The sequence below is a fragment of the Dermacentor albipictus genome, chromosome 2 (assembly GCF_038994185.2).
Source record: "Dermacentor albipictus isolate Rhodes 1998 colony chromosome 2, USDA_Dalb.pri_finalv2, whole genome shotgun sequence".
Lineage (NCBI taxonomy): Eukaryota > Metazoa > Arthropoda > Arachnida > Ixodida > Ixodidae > Dermacentor > Dermacentor albipictus.
In genome coordinates this window covers 2576503-2593859 of record NC_091822.1, presented here as the reverse complement: position 1 = coordinate 2593859, position 17357 = coordinate 2576503, and the positions used below count along the sequence as shown (strand labels likewise).

Here is a 17357-nt window from a genome sequence, read left to right as displayed (position 1 = left end):
GAATAATCCATATTTAAACATCTCTTGGACGTCCGAATATCCCATTATGACGCTCGGGGGACGTTTCTATGAACGTCAATCCCAGGGACGTCCGAATGTCACTTTTTCGATCTTTGCTGGGCATCTGTAGGACGCTGGTGCTCCAATGGGATTATCTTCAAAGGTCCTGCGGACGTCCGAAAATTTGATTTTGATGTACGATGGACGTTCGTGGGATGTGCAATTCTCTTGCGTCGGACGATCCTATGGACATCCGTAGTACATCATCGGGACTTCTAGGGATGTCCGACGGACATCAAAATATCCTTTGTAGGACGTCCTTTGGACATTCACTGGAGATCTGTGGTCCAGTGGGATGTTGCATCGGGTGTTCTGTGACATCGGTTTGCGTACTGACGGTGTTATGGAGATCAACGGCATAGAAACGTACCTTCAAGCGTACTCCCTCAACCTCCGCCGCATTCAATATGATAATCAACGCCTAAACAATATGAGGCACTATTTTTTGCCAAGAGTAGACCTGTTTACAGCAAGTCTATGTAATGACTCGCAGACCAGCATGCTTTTCGAAAATGTTTTACCGCCGTAGTATTCGAACGCCAACGGCCAGGAAACACATCGATACCAATGGGCTGTCGGCGGTCGATGGTTAATCAAGTACAAGAACCTCGACGCTATGACTAAAAGCAGCTTCAACAATCCAATTAAAAAAAATCAACTGCCAATTTGCCTGAGGTAAAAAATATCCTTGGACACCTCAATTGTTTATGTCAATGGTTTGTGTAAAGTAAAAAAATTCAGCATGATCAGCGCCCCTAGCAGAGAAAGCACAAGTTAAAGTATGCGACCAAGTAACGGTAGCTACACTTGCGTGCTTACGCTGAAACACACCGCAATTGATTTTTGGCCCTCTGTGGCCATTTGTTGAACTTGAGAGTTTGCGGGGCGTGGTATTGCTTTCGCAATAAAAGAGAATGGCGCGCGATTGCATGCGCACGAAGTGTTCAGTCACAGCCGAGCGCGCGTGCAGTATTTTCTCTCCAGCTCCGAAATGGGTACGCCGCGCGTTGTACGCACTGCCGAGGGGCAGGCAGCTTTCGATCAGCAACGTCACGAGCAGAATCGGGCTCGCCTTCACCGGGCCGATCCTGCAGCCTAGGCACAAGAACAGGCTCGTGCAGCGGGGTGCAAGCAGCAGTTGCATACCGAGGATCCGGCAGCCTGCCAAGCCGTCGTTTAATGAACCGTCGAAAATAACCCCGTGATAAACACCGGTGCTCCATGTTTCAGCTTCACTGGTTAACCATCTGTACAGAGCGCTTGGGTGGCGATTGCTCCATTTGTATTTTTAATTAACAATCATTACACACAGCGCGCCCCAACAACAAGGACGAAGAAGAGAGACGAAACACAAGCGCGTACTCACGACTAAAAGTTTATTTTATCTAAACAGCCATATAAATAGAAACACTCACACATGCGTACACCCGCGCACCATAAATTCCCTCAACCAAAAGCGAAACAAGAAAGGCGTGCGCTAAAGCAAAAGACTGATAATTTTAACAATTAGATGCTTCTAAAAAACATCTTTCCTTGTTGTGTAGTGCGATTGTAGTTTTTATATGGCTGTTTAGATACTATAAACTTTAAATCGTGCGTCAGCGCTCGTGTTTCGTCTCTCACCTTCGTCCTTGCTATTAGTGCGCGCTGCAAGTAACAATAGTGCAGATGTACCGACTCGCCCAGCTAGCCATCCTACTACAGTTTTATTAACAACATTTCATAAAGTGCACTCTAATCAGATGCTTGCTACGTTTATTATTACTCAGATGTAAATGTCGTTTCATATGTAAACTTGATGGTCATTATTGAACAACTATTCGAAATATATTCGACATTGAATTGGATTCGCTTCTCGCACTATTCGATTCGAATTCATCTCAAGCATAATTATTCGCAGAGTCCTAGGCGTACCAATGTCGTTGTGATATGAGGGCGAAGATGTGTGAGCCGAGGTGCTGCAGAGCCCCTTTGACTCTAGCAGTCTGCCATCGGTGGCGAACCATCGCATTTTGTGTCTGGCAGGGCGGGCGCCCAGCATGGCGAGCCGCTCCAGCTGGACCCGGCAGGCACCTCGGGCTCGCTCGAGTCGGTTGGTGACCACGAGCCTCTCTGCTCGCACCGCGATTACGTGCTCCACGCACAGGCCGTGTTCGAGACCTACTGGAAAGGAAACCTGCACAACATACTCGACGTGCTCAAGGAACTCACCGACAGAGGCTCCACGGAACTCGGTTGGAAGCGGCAGGGGAAGCTTCACGAGTTCACTAAGGCACGTTTGCAAAAGTGAATGAGATTCCTCTGGGTAAGGCTAGCAAAAACAGCCTGCTTATTTCGAGACTGTACGTGTCCTCCACAGCCGTTAAGATTACACTGAAGTGTAGGTCAATGAGTAGCGTTTTCGTTCTCTCTCTTAGTATAGTTTCTGTCGTGCCCAACTTTCACTGATGATTGATTGATTGATTGATTGATTGATTGATTGGTTGATTGATTGATTGATTGATTCCGACGGGACAGATGAATAGATCGGTGGATGGATGGATGCACCGATGGACAGATAAAAACAGAGCCGGCAGGTGACATGTTCGGAAGTTGCGGGGTCGCGGCACATTTAATTTCCCCAGGATGGTCACAACTAGTGCCAAAGTCGTTCATTTTTATGTTTAGGTTGCGCCGTATTGACCTTTACGGTCAGGTGTTCGTGCCAACAGACATGCGAGCCTCCAATACGTTCTTTGTAATAAGCGCTTTTCGTTGCTCCACTGCGCTGCAGGCGGTGACTCGGGTCTGGCAGCGCGTGGGGGAGCAGGTGTCGACTAACGCGAGCGAAGTCCTCTCCCACCTCGAGAACCACCAAAGCAGTGCACCGTCACGACCGGACTTCCTAGCGCACGAGCTGCTGCCGCTGCTGCTGCGCATGCGCGAGGTCTGGTGGATCACGCAACGCCACGTGGCGGGGAACTTCCTCGCCCTGTACCAGAAGTACGACGGAGCTTCGGACCAGTGGCTGATGTCGCTGAGAGAGGTGCGTACCTTGCGCCTGCGCCCGGTGCATTAAAGGACGGTCGCCTACGGCGCAACGCCGGTGCTGCGCTACGCGCGTCCAGCGCACTGCGAAAAAGCTTCAAACCAGCGAAAAGCCGACGCCAACTGTACCGAAACAATCGACGGACAGAGCGTCCAACGAGTTGGCGAGTAGCTTAAATTTCTTGAAACATCTGCTATACATCTGGAACGGTCTGACCACGCTCAACTCCGGTATGAAGTGTCACACAGTTGACAGAAAGCTGATTTTACATGTCTAGTCTAGGCAGAAGAACAGTTTCAACGAACCAAATAGCAAACTCTGTCATCTGGAGGCGGAAATGCGAAACATCTCTATGTCTAAACGCCGCACTCATGCAAATGTGAAGAGGCTATTCCTCAACGTTAACGCAGATTAGCGACAGCACTGACGCATTTATGAAGTATTATAGTATTAAAATCATATTCGTCAATCATATTCGTATCACGAAAGCAGACTTTTAGCTTCCAACTTACTGGAATCTTCATATAGCAGAATATTTACTGTCGCTCTGCAGAATTGAAAACACGACCTTCAAGTGAACAAAATACGTGCTGTCACTTGGCAACAGATGGATCTTCTCTTGTTAAGCTTATGACACTCAAAGTAAGGAACATGCCTAGAAAATGGCTCTGATTTGTCGCCAATGCCCTTTTTCCAAAGTATTCCACATACGCCTAAAGCAACTTCCAGCAACATACTCCGACAAAAGAATCGAACAATACAGAAACGATGACTTCAAGGTGGGTGTAGCTCGCATCCAAGGGTGGGTGTAGCTCGCATCCAAGCTCCATAGCCATGCTATGGAGCACGTACGTTGGCGTCTCTACAAATGAAAAAGCATGTGTGCAGTCTAGTGCACGTAGCACTAGCTGCTGTGTACGCTGTACTGAAAATGTATTATGCAATTTTAGGACCTGGGTTTGGGACTCCTGGCCAAAGCGCGAATTGTGCTCATTTTAAGGCACCATATTACAGTAGTGCTGTGCGCTTTAAATCGAATTTAGGAGTCCCGGAAGCACGATTCTTAATCTTGACTTATAATAATCAATGTAACTGTTCTGATGCAATTAAGTTGCAAACGTATCTACAAAATTATTCAATTTTCTAGCATTTACTCACTGCGATGGCACCATACCGTCGCAGTGTATAGGCATACCCACCGTGGTTGCTCAGTGGCTATGGTGTTAGGCTGCTGAGCACGAGGTCGCGGGATCGAATCCTGGCCACGGCGACCGCATATCGATGGGGGCGAAATGCGAAAACACCCGGGTACTTAGATTTAGGTGCACGTTAAAGAACCCCAGGTGGTCGAAATTTCCGGAGTCCCCCACTACGGCGTGCCTCCTAATTAGAAAGTTGTTTTGGCATGTAAAACCCCATAATTTTTAAAGTGTATAGGCTTGTTTTTCTGGATGCGGCGCACTACTAAATTTTGTTCAGTGTTTCAAACAAGTAAAATGAGCACCGAAGCGGGTTTGCCACTAAGCCGCAGCAGAACCTTTCGAGACGTTGTCGAATGGCGAAGCCGAGAACTTCCGCGCGCGCCGACCCAGGTGGACGTACACCTTCTGCGCACGGCCATCGTGCACCGCGAGATCATGGAGTGCGAGCTCCAGAAGGTATTGCGCGCCGCAGACCGGGAGCTGGCATCCGGATGCTGCTGTCTGCACGAGATCTTCGTCAAGGAAGGCATCGGTTACTGGCTCGCCGAGCACCTGGACCTCATCTGGAGCGAGTTCGGCAACCAGGTCCAGAAGGGCGTTGTCAACCTGCACAAGGCGGTAAGCACTACACGCTACAGCGCTGTTATCATGCGCTTTATAGACGTGGCAAACTCCAGTTTCGGCCTGCGACACAAGCGCCCGTCGCTCCCCTAGAGGACAGATTCGAACGTCGGAGCGAGTGCGTGCTTGTTTGCGTTTCCACTGAGGCATGCGCGTCCTCGTCATCTCGCAAGTCTGGAACACAGCATTGGGGCCGAGCTCCACCACTGGAAAAGCTGGCGCCACCGTCGGCGTGACATGGCATGAGGGATCAAGTGGACACAGCGGCCGCGTCGGCTGCTTCGGAAGCGCCGAAGCGAGCTGAAAACGAAAGTTTAGTGACCCAGCTGTGCTGCGGTCCTGATTAAGTGGTGAGGCTTTTACCGCTTTGGGTGTCTGCTTGACAACGTTTGAAAGTGCTATAATAGGTAGTGGCTTCCTTTGGATGCGTGCAGCATGGTAAGCTACTGCTCGGTACCGCAGTGCCGTATGTACGCAACGGAGCCCGGTGTGAGCCTTATTCACACGTAGCCGCAGGACAAGGAGCTGCGTGAAGCTTGGCTCGCGAAACTTAGAACCAGCAGACAGCCATCGGCTACAACTCGTGTACGCAGCAAGCACAGACGCGAGAAAGATTTCTGCAACGGCGCCGGGAAAGCGATGTTCGGTGAGTAGGAGAAAACGCGCACTGATACGTTCGTCCACGCCCACTGCCCGGCTAATTTTATGACCGTTTGGTTTATGAACTTGTTGATGCTAGATACTGGTAAGTTCACTGGAACGGAAAGGGAGCGATAAGACCCACATTAAACAAAGGCATGGCATATGGTCATGTTTGTGTTATGAATTAATGCACTTGATTACTAAGAAGAAGCAGAGGGAAATCGAACGCTGAGGAGACCGATAAACATGCACTGCGACGCAACTTCAGAAACAATATTGAAATGTCGAAAAATGTTGAAGACAAAAAAAGGATTGAATCGTCACGATGGCACATCACAGTTGCCGTAGGCGTCGAAGTCTTTATTACGAAATCATTTTTGAACAGTTCTGATAGCGTCCACACAACAATGGTTGCTAGTGTACTGTCAGATGCTCATATGCTGCGGCCTGAAGCTCACGGCACGGTGCGAAAACGCGCTCAAACCAAAAGCAAAACAATGCGCGCGGACATGCATGCAGACGCGCAGTCGGTCTCAGCGAACCCGTGCGATCGCTGCATTAAGGCTTCATTCTGTTCTGCTCCATTTGGTTATACAGACAGGTCACTATAAGAACGTATTTCACAATGTTTACTCTCAGTGTTCGCCTACCTTTCACGCAAGAAGCCGGTTCGGGAGACTCCATCGCGGCGACCGCGCGCAGTGGCGTTCACTGTACGTATTCTATAAAAAGATAGCGTCCGTAAACGATTCTGTGCTTTCAGTTTGCCGAAGAATATTATATCGACTGTCAAAAACTTCCCTCGTTCTGAGAGTAACTATATATAAATGTCCAGGAGGGCTGCCGCGTGGTGCTTTTATTGAGCGCTGTAAGCGAAGCCCATGAGTAGCGTGCCGCGTGATCCCTCATACTACGCAAGCGAGGCGCTTCCGACAGATGGCGACTCCGTAAGACCTCGCCGCCCAATCGCCATCTCGTTCAGTACCACAACGGTGTCTATAGAACATTAAACGTCGATAGCCGACCACCCGTAAAAGTTTTCATATGTTATAAAAAGTTTGGTTTTTTTTTTCGCGTGCCTCTACTTCGTACCCGTGGCCTTTTAAATTGAATGACCCTTAAGTGAATATTGATAACGTTTTGTAAGCATACATAGGTATGCTTACGCATGCTTACGGTGTGGGCGTGTCCACTAAATGATATGGCCACTATCAGCATTACGCTCGCTGCAGGACCAGCAGATGAGAAACATTCTCTTGGTTACATCTATAATGCAGTCTTTTCAAAATATTATTACTCGGACACATACGCTTTGCAAATATTGTTACGTGAACAAAGGATTAAGACTGGAGACTATTTGCAAAGTATATTTACAAAACGCAACAGAAGCGCTGGCCAGTTCAGCCGAGAGCTCGAGAGCCAGAGAGCGTTCGTCGTCTTCGTCGGGGCGTCCGCGTACATCGGCCACACAGAAACACGCAATATGCGTGTATCGTTAACACAGGAGCCCGAAGCAGCGTCCAGGGGCATCTAAATGTCAGTGATAGCAGGAGAGTAATATCGCTTGAGGCGTGCGACATGCACAACGTCAGTGGAATTTGAGGCAGACGAGACTCGTACTGCATGAATGGGGCGATTTCGTAGGTAACTGGAGTCACGGCCCGCGGCACTCGATATGGGCCTGTGTACCGAGACAAGTTTTTCTGGCAAGCCAACGTGATGAGTCGGGGACCACAGGAGTAGCAGAGATCCAGGCGAAACGTGGACTTCTCTGTGTTGGCGATCGTACAAGCGCCGTTGCCTCTCTTGCGAGGTCAAGAGGCGAGCGCGGGCAATTTCGCGTGCTTGGGCTGCCCTGGCGATTGCGTCAAGTGCATACTCGCTGGTCCCTGCTGCGGCGGATGGAAGGGATGCGTCCAGTGGAACTGTGGGTTCTCGGCCGAACAGCGGAAAGAACGGGGAATAACCGGCAGTCTCGTGACGCGAAGAATTATACCCAAAAGTTATAAATGCAGAACGTAGGGCAAGGTCCCTATCAGTATGTTCGGACGAGACGCACTTTGGAAGCATGCCGAGTATGGTGCGATTCAGACGCTCAGTGAGACTGTTGTATATGTGGTTTCGGTTCCGGTTTTGGGATCACCTGCCGCCAGAGGCACCAGTGTCGCTATGTCTATATATATGACTGTATGTGGCAATAAACCTGGGATTGTTTGGTTGCTAGCAGTTCGTGTACTTTGGCGGCACCTGCCGCTACAACATTGGCGAGGAGGATCGGACCATTTCGGGGGGCGTGACTTTCGCCGCTTGCTTTCCGGCGCCATGAGCTTTTATGGACTCGCGCCGCCGCCCCCGTTCCTGCCTGTGCCTGGTCGACCTGCTGTTGCGTGGCCGCAATGGTTCCGCATCTTCGAGAACTACCTGCTTGCTTCGAGGGCCTCTGACTGCATGCCGGATCGTCGCAAAGCACTACTTCTTCACAGCCTCGGCGTAGAAGGTCAGCGCATATTTTATACATTACCACTTTCATCGTTGGAGAACGTCAAGCTCGGTGAGCAAACTGCTACTGAGAAAACGTCGGAAGATAGCAAGGGCACAGGCGACACAAGGCCTGAAGTATCGTCGTACGACATCGCAGTCGCCGCTCTGCTCGCTCATTTTTGGGCAAGAAGCAATGTTGTTGCCGAACGACATCGTTTCAGTAGGCGAGTTCAGCAAGCTGGTGAATCAGTGAATGAGTACATCACTGCATTGCGGGAGCTTTCTGCTACGTGCTCTTTTCCTGTCGAAGAAGATTCGCTGCGTGACCAGTTCGTTGCTGGTATTTCGTCTCGGAGCTTGCGCGAGCGTCTTCTGCTTGAAGGATCGTCTCTCTCGTTCGCTAGAGTAGTACTACTGGCAAGGCAGTCTGAGCAGGCGTACAATGATCTGCAAGTATTTCCTGCTCTAGATGTTGGACGCATAAATACTCGTGGAAGTGCGCCTACGCGTACACCAGAATTCGACGAGAGCTCGAAGCGGTCGCACAATCGCCAGTCTCATTGTTACCGCTGCGGTTCATCCCAGCACAATGCAGCATCAGTTCGCTGTCCAGCCAAAATCAAGCGTTGTCACCATTGCGGTGTCATGGGTCACTTCCGCTCTGTTTGCCAGAAATGAGGCTCCGCTCCGGTGCGTGAGGTAGACAGCCAAGACTCTCCGAGCGAGGAAGTTTTGGGCATTCTGGCTGTGACGACGGCCGCTCGCTCCGCTTTTCACGTCACAGTTTCGATTGGCCGTACGGACATAACTTTCCTTGTAGATTCTGGGTCGTCAGTTTCCATTGTTGCACACGATCTTTTTAAGCAGTATTTCGAAGGCCAAGTACTTTTGGCCCCGACTGTTCGGTTACTGGACTATTAAAAACAGCCAATTCCGGTTCGTGGCTGTTTCTTCGCTGACGTTACGTACAAAGCTAGCACAACAAGCCTTCTTTTCTATGTCGTAGAACAAGGCACCTCACTCTTGGGTATCGATGCCATCAAGGCCCTCGGTCTACAGATTGATGGGTCATCTCTGCAATGCCTTGAAACGACGCTAACTTCTAATTCTCGAAGGGAACACCGCCTTGACCCGACGAAAGCCGTGCAGGATAGTAACCTCCCAGAGGAATTAGTTGGCGAGTTTGGATCTCTTTTCGATCCAGGCCCTGGCCTCGCGAAAGGTTTTGTGCACCACGTCAAAGCGCGATCCACGGTGCAGCCAGTGCAATCCAAACTTCGGCTCCTTCCGCTCGCGCTACGACCATTGGTCTCGGAAGAGCTCCATCTGTTGGAAAATCTGGATGTGATAGAGAGGTTGGAGGCATCTGAATGGGTGTCACCCATTGTGGTCGTTAAGAAGCAACAAGGAGGTATTCGCCTCTGTGTAGACCTTCGACAAGCAAACAAAGCTGTCGTAATAGACAGCTTTCCCCTTCCTCATACAGAAGAGCTATTGCATAGTTTAGTGGGGGCTACAAATTTTTCTAAGCTAGACCTCGCATCAGCTTACCACCAGGTCATGCTTCACCCTGCGAGTCGCGATTTGACCGCATTTACAACTCACGAAGGCCTCTTTTGTTTTAAACGAGTGTGCTTCGGACTGGCTTCCACGCCTTCTGCATTTCAGAGTATGATGTCCAAAGTCCTGCAAGGGTGTAAGGGCGTGCTCTTCTATATAGATGACATTATAGTCTTCGGGCGGTGCCGGCAGGAGCACATAGATAACCTTGCAGCAGTACTTCAACGCATTAAAGAGGCAGAACTCAAACTGAACAGCAAATGTATCTTCGATACGCAGGAACTTTCATTTTTGGGTCACAGGATCACAGCAAGTGGTATTGTTCCGCTGGAGGAAAAGGCTGCTTCCATCAAGGATACACCGGCACCCACCAATACAGCCAGCCTTCGATCGTTCCTGGGACTGGTCGAATACTACTCTAGGTTCGTTCCCAACTTTGCCGATATGGTTGAACCGATGCGCGTTCTGCTTCGAAAGGGGCAACCATTTGTTTGGTCTGGCGAGGTAGACTCCAGTTTTCGAAAGAACAAAGCGGCACTTGCGTCCAACATAGTCCTGCGGATGTTCGATGCATCTCTTCCAGTTGTTGTTTCCACTTACGCTTCAGACTGTGGGCTTGGAGCGGTTCTCCAACAGGTGGAGGGAGAGAAACTACACACTGTCGCCTTTGCTTCTCGAGCGCTTTCATCTGCAGAGAGGAGATATTCAGTAGGAGAATGCGAAGCGCTTGCGTGTGTTTGGGCGTGCGAGAAGTGGCATGTTTACTTGGTGGGACGCCATTTCACGTTGCTTACTGACCATCAAGCCTTGGTCACATTGCTGTCTACTCAAGGGCCAGGAAGGCGTCCTTTGCGGATAGCACGGTGGGCGGAGTGCCTACTGCAGTACAACTATACAGTAAAGTACCGGAAGGGTTCGCAAAATCGAGTAGCAGATGCGCTCTCTCGTCTCCCTACGTCACCTCCTCAGGAAGAAGAGACTTTACCAGATGAAACTGTATCAGTTGCCCTTATATCTTCTTGCATTATCAGGGAAGAGTTTGAACAGGCCCAGTCGGAAGACAGCACACTGCAGCGAACCAAGGCCTACATTGAATCGTCCTGGCCTGTGCAAAAATCTCTGCCGGGTGAGCTTCAACGTTTCCTCAAACTTCGCGATGAACTGTCAGTGGTGGACAATTTGATTTTGCGTGGCGAACGCCTTGTGGTTCCCGCATCACTTACAGCGCGGATAATTACCGCTGCTCATGAGGCTCACCCAGGAATTGTACGAACGAAAGCACGTCTGCGAGAAAAATTTTGGTGGCCAGCCATGGACAGGCAAGTCGAGCTAGCTATTCAAACGTGTAGTATATCCCAGGCAGCGGACAAGAGCCCGAAGGTTATGGCTGCACCATTGAACCCGGTCCCCTTACCAAAGGAACTGTGGCTAAAGCTTGGCATGGACATTGTTGGCCCATTTGAGAGAGCACCACACGATTGTCGATATGCGATCACGCTGGTCGACTACTTTTCTAAGTGGCCCGAAGTATACTTTTGCAACCAAGCCACAACACGCAGAGTAACAGGCTTCTTGGTGTCAGTGTTCGCACGTGAAGGTTACTCAGACGAAATTGTTTGCGATAACGGGCCACAGTTTGCATCTCGAGAGTTCCAAGCTTTTCTGCAGGATTGCGGCATCCGCTTGCGGCATTCGTTCGTATACTACCCGCAAGCAAACGGACAGGTAGAACGGTTCAACAGAGTTTTTAAAAGCTTTGTTCAAGTGGCTACACTCGAGCAGCGTCCCTTACGCCAAACGGTAACAGAATACTTGGGCATTTACCGTTGTACGCCGCATGCCACAACTGCAGTTGCTCCAGCACTTCTCCTGCATGGACGTCTGCCAAGGACTCGGCTCGATGTCGTTGGGTATCCGTCAGCAATATTTGCAACCGACCCTACTTCAGAGCTCCACCGCCTACGCGAGCGGGTGAAGCAAAAGCAGCAATCCAGCAAACTATACACAGACGCTCGCAGGGCCGCAAGGGAAACCAAAGTGAATGTTGGTGACCTTGTACGAGTACGCAGACAAACAACTGCTTTTAAAGGTGACCTTGCTTTTAGCCGCCCAAGAAAAGCGATAAGAAAGCAGGGGCAATCGCCTTTCCAACTTGATGATCGAAAAACGTGGAACGCTTCAAAGTTGTCAAGGATGCCACGAGCTTCTGCATCTATCTGTGGGTAGGGGGAAAGGAGTAATACAAATGACACCGCTAGGGAAAGCAGCTCACCGCCTACCTTGGAGAGACCCGTTTCAGAAGCGCCAACCGGGAACTTCAGCTGTGGCTGCTGCGAAGCAGCCGCCTATGCCACCAGTGACCGGCTGTGAGCCGGAAGAGACTTCGCCTGCCGCCAGTGGTTTCTCAGAAGCATCGGGAAGGTACAGCCATCAAGGAATAGACGACCTCCAGACCGCTATGGACACTAAGTACAGAAAGACACGTTTTGCAGTGAACATGAACCTGTCACAATCTGCACGAGTGTTGAGTTTGCTGACGTTGTGAAATATGGACATAACTGGAGTTGTATCTTGTTTCCCCCTTTTTGTTTTATATTTTTGTATTAAGTGCATAAGACAAGCACATTGTTGTTACTGTAAATATAATTCTGTAAAAGAGCACTAACGTACTACCACTACTAAATCACTAACCCATGTAGCTGCCTTTTTTTATAAGAAAGGGAACATGTTGTATATGTGGTTTCGGTTCCGGTTTGGGGATTACCTGCCGCCAGAGGCACCAGTGTCGTTATGTGTATATATATATGACTGTATGTGGCAATAAACCTGGGATTGTTTGGTTGCTAGCAGTTCGTGTACTTGGGCGGCACCCGCCACTACAACAGAGACCATTAGGTGGATGGTAAGACGTAGCGAGCTTGTGCTTGATGGAGCAGGACTGCAGAATGTCGGCGATGACTTGAGAAAGAAATGTCCGACCATGGTCTGTGAGCACTTGGTGTGGAGCGCCATGCTGCAGACTCACGTCACGCAAAAAAAAATATCTATTTATTTATTTATTTACAGAATACTGCAGGCCGAATCAGTCTAAGCAAGAGAGGGTACATACATTTGTCAGTAAGCACCATGCCTTAGGATCAGCAACAAGGGTGAAGTTACAATTTACAACCAGTAAATATAATAACAAAACTAGACAAGGTTATAAAGCAAATACACTTTGCGAGAGTACTTGCCCCAAACACAGGCACATAGACAAAGAAGCACACTATGCACAGCTCATAAGTAATCATCATTTCTAACCATACAGTCAGATATAGGCTCTCAAAAAGTTGAAGAAAGAAGAGGTGAGTCACGAGGCAGGGAATTCCAGTCGGATATTGTTTTCGGGAAAAAGGAATATTTGAAGAAATTCGTGCGGGCAAATATTGGCTTGATGCTATCACTATGTTTATGTTGTGAGGGTCTGGTTGTGCCCCTTTCGAAGTAGTCCTGTGGCTGAATGCCTAGTTTTTGAAAATACAAGGAGTGAAAAAAGCGCAGCCGTGCAGCCTTTCTTCTTCCAGCCAATGGCTCAAAGGCTGCCTGGTGTAACATGGCGGACGGAGAGTCCCTTCGCTTATACCGGTTATATATGAACCTTACTGCCAACCTCCGGATTTTTTCTAATTTATCTATATTGACTATGGTGTGTGGGTCCCATCCTATGCTAGCATATTCAAGAGTAGGTCTAACAAATGATTTGTACGCTGGAAGTCTAGCTGCCCTTGAAGAATTGCCTAATTTATGTTTTAAGAAACCTAGCTTTTTCCTTGCAGATGAGCAGATGTTGGAGATATGAGATGACCATTTAAGATCAGATGTTATGGTTCCTTTCACCCACGAATATGAATCCAACTCGACCGGAAAGCGAAAGTCACGCCCAGGTATCTGTATTCTTCAACTTGCCTAATTATATTGTCTCTAATGCCATGCGTAAATTTCATTTTGTTGACCCTATTTGTAGCACATAAATAAACGGTTTTGTCATAATTATATGTCATATCCCACTTGTTAGACCAGTCTGCAAGAAGCTGCAAGTTCGAATTATGGACAAGTTGATCGGATACAAAATGAATGCTTTTGAAAACAATGCAGTCATTGGCGAATAACCTGGCCTACGTGCTTAGTTCCAGAACATCTAACAGGTGCTTAATATAAATATGAAATAAAACAGACCCCAAGACTGAGCTCTGAGGAACACCTGAGTGAACATCTAAAAAGCGGGAGCAGTTGGCATCAATTTCCACATATTGTTTTCTGTTTTGTAAGTATGACATAACCCAAGCGATGATATAGGAAGGGATACCTATTTATTTCATTTTGGCTATTAATTTGGAGTGAGGAACCCTACAAAACGCCTTGGGGAAATCTATAAAAATTATATCTACCTGACCGCCACTGTAGAGAGTTTTTGTTACATTATGTACGGTATCAATTAGTGGAGTAGTAGTGGAAAAACGTTGCCGGAAGCCATGTTGCCTTTTGCTAATTATTTCATTCGTGTCTAGAAAGCTATTAAGAAATATGAGTATAGTATGCTCTATTAGTTTGCAAGGAATAGAGCTGAGAGATATTGGGCGGTAATTATTGATTTCCGATGAATTTGCTTTGTTTAATACGGGTACCACACGCGCAATACGCCGGTCATGGGGTACGACGCCTGACTCTAGAGATTTCTGAAAGATTACGACGAGAAATCTAGCCAGAATTTCTGCATACCTTTTTAAGAATGCTGCGAGAATATTATCAGGACCGGCTGATTTTTTTGGATTCAATCGCAATAGAAGTTCGGTAACACCTTCCAAAGAGATGGTAATGTTGCTTGCACCATCACTAACTGACGTGTTATCAATCCTTTCATCAAGTCTGGAAAATACGCTTTGAATATGGATTTTGAACCTGTCTGTTATTTTCTTTTTGTCCGTGACAACTTCCCCGTCAACCGTTACTTGGTATGATATTTTATTGTCCTTATTCGAAAGCTACTGCCAGGATTTTCAAGGATTTTCCGTCGCAAAACGACCAAGTGTCTCGGAAAAATACTTGTCTCTTGCTTTTTGCAATCCATGCTGGAGGGAGGCGCCTAATTCTGTAATTAGTGACGCATTTTTATTCTTTTTCTTCCTGCAGCGCTTGATTTTCGGTTTTAATTGTATTAGTTTTCGGTTCAACCAAGGGTGTTTTATCCCTAGTTTTCCTAGTTATCCCTAGTACTTTTTCCGGTACAAAGTTTCGTATGCAGTAATCGCAGAGGTATTTATTCCTCGCCCACAACGTATTGACGTCGTCCTCACAAAGCTATGAGATCTTGCAGAAAATGCATAATGCGTGCGTTGTCTGCCGCGTCGAAATGCTTCACAGTTTGCAATTTTGGCATGCACGTTCCCAGTTGGCGTGAGAGCATGCAGGCAAAATAGACTAGTTTGTGGTCAGAAATGCCCTCGTAAACTTCAGTAATGCAATTTTTTATGCCTGCGGAACATAGAATGAGGCCTACAATCGAAGAAGCGGAACTAGTTACGCGTGCAGGAGAGTGTACAGTCTGGACTAGAATATAATCCAGCAATTTATCAATACTTCTGAACTATGCGCATCGGGGGGACTAAGCTTCATGGTGCCCCAATCAATGTGGGGAAGATTAAAGTCACCAGAAATTATGATCTTCTTATTTGAATACTTTTGTAGGTAATCATATAATTCCAGTAAATATTCTGGTTCCGCCCCAGGAGGCCTATAGACTTCAATAATAGTTATCTGGTTACCTGAGAACATCAGCCTACACGAAACGCTTTCATGAGAAGTGGAAACATCTGGCAAGAAGATAGACCATCCAGCTTTCACAAGAATCGCAATTCTACCGCCCCTCGTAGCGCGGTCCTTTCTGTAGCATGAGTATGAAGGCGGTATGGCGCTGCTATCAGAAATGTGGGCATGAAGTCAAGTTTCAGATATAATTGCCACGTGTGGATCATAGGAGACTAATAAGTGGTCAAGTTGGTCTTGCTTGTTGCAGAAACTTTTCGCATTCAAACATATTAATCGAAGTGATTTTTCCGCAACGCGTGTGGTGGTATCTGTTCGTCAATGATGAGACGTGCGGGCTGCTTTGTGCAGCAATACCCTGCAGTTCTTCTGCTGTCCCACGCATAAATGTTACCATTTACATGCAGTTTGTTGCAGACGAGCTTTATATTATCATCGGGGCGTTTTTCGCTCTTATAGGATTGCCAAAGCAGTTTCCTTATTTTTAAAGTTCCCTGCAAGTAGTCTTCAGATATTGAGTTTTCAGATATTAGTTTTTTTTATTGAGATATTGAGTTTCAATTTTTCAGTTTGTGGCCAATTGTAAGTACAACTATTTTTTCGTTGTAGTTATAGAGCCGAGAAATAACAGTCCTAGGCTGATTATCGCGTTTTTTTGCCAGTTTGTGTATACGTTCAAGAGAATCAATATTCACTCCTAGTTTGTCCTTGCAAACGTCTTGAAGTTTTTTGAAAAGATCAGACCGGGTTTCACTAGCATCTTCCTTTATTCCGAAGTCTACTAAGTTATTCCTACGGCTGCGGTCCTCAAAATCTATCAGTTGTTTTTCCTCTGCAGCCACAACATTCTGTGAGCGTTGTACTGTTTCCCCGAGATTTAGTATCTTTTCTTCGTTCGCCTCGGATATCGTGAGCACTTCGTCTTCTTTAGAAAGCTTTTTGTTAATTTCTGCAAGGGTAGCGTCGCGCTTTGAATCAGCAAGTTTCAGAACCTTCAATTCTGCCAGTATTGGGCTCAGTGTTGGCTCATTATTACTGCCAGGACCGGGATTCGTTTCCACATCACCACATAATACAAGTAAGAACGCAGACCAAGAATCATCAAGAGTGCTTATACACGTCCGAGGGCACGACAGCATCACAAGGCCGTGAGAACTCGTACGTAAGCAATGGTATGAATTGTGAAACCTGGCCTGCACAATGAGCCATGTGAAATGTGACGTGTTCCGATGAACGCTGCCGTGCCCTCTGAGCCCACGGTAATTGATTGCAGCCTTTATAGGGGGATCCGGTGAGGTCACTGCCCTGTGGTTCCAGTGCAGTGAGACGCTGATTGTCTTGTCGTAGTCCAGATAACCGTTAGAAGTTGCAGTTTCCCAAGCATTTCTTGATGGAAGGTTCCGCGGCGTCTACTCCGTGGAAGCCAGGTGCGCAGAACATGGCAGCAGCCGGGAAAGAAGGAGCACCTGCGCCGTGAGCCATACGAAATATGACATGTTTCGATGAATGCTGCCGTGCCCTCTGCGGCGACAAATTGGCGATATCTGCGGCGCAGCTAGTTGGAAGCGCTCTGGTGAAGGCGTAGCGTGTTGCGTAATCTGTCGCTTCAGTGACCTATTTGTTGCCAGACGTGGATAGCGGGAAAGGGCCAGGTAAGTACAAGCCAACGTGAAAGAACGGCTCCAAAGGATTGTCGAGCGGTTGAAGGCACCCGGCCGGGAGCGCCGATGGTGTTTTTCGGCGCTGGCATTTTTCGCACGCTGCAACGTATTTCCGGACGCAACGGGCAAGGCCTGGCGAAACGAAGCGTCGGTGAATCCGGTCGTAGGTGCGGGAGACGCCAAGGTGACCTGCCCTTGCTAAATCGTGACGTTCTTGGAGAACAGCTGACCGGGGGTGTTTAAGAATGACGAGGAGTCGGGCAAGACAGTCGGGGCATGCATTGTGGCGGTACAGTGCAC

At 48.1% G+C, this 17357-nt stretch overlaps 1 protein-coding gene across 3 annotated transcripts in view; it reads left to right on the top strand.

Annotated features, from left to right (window-relative positions):
• The window catches only part of LOC135921112 (uncharacterized), a 424568-nt gene that overhangs the window by 176167 nt on the left and 231044 nt on the right, over positions 1-17357 (top strand). For all 3 annotated transcript variants that reach the window (XM_065455430.2, XM_065455434.2, XM_065455433.2), the window contains exons 4-6: positions 2086-2332; positions 2834-3085; positions 4681-4908. In XM_065455430.2, the coding sequence (XP_065311502.2) occupies positions 2086-2332; positions 2834-3085; positions 4681-4908 (727 nt within the window). The remainder of the gene's footprint in view (positions 1-2085; positions 2333-2833; positions 3086-4680; positions 4909-17357) is intronic.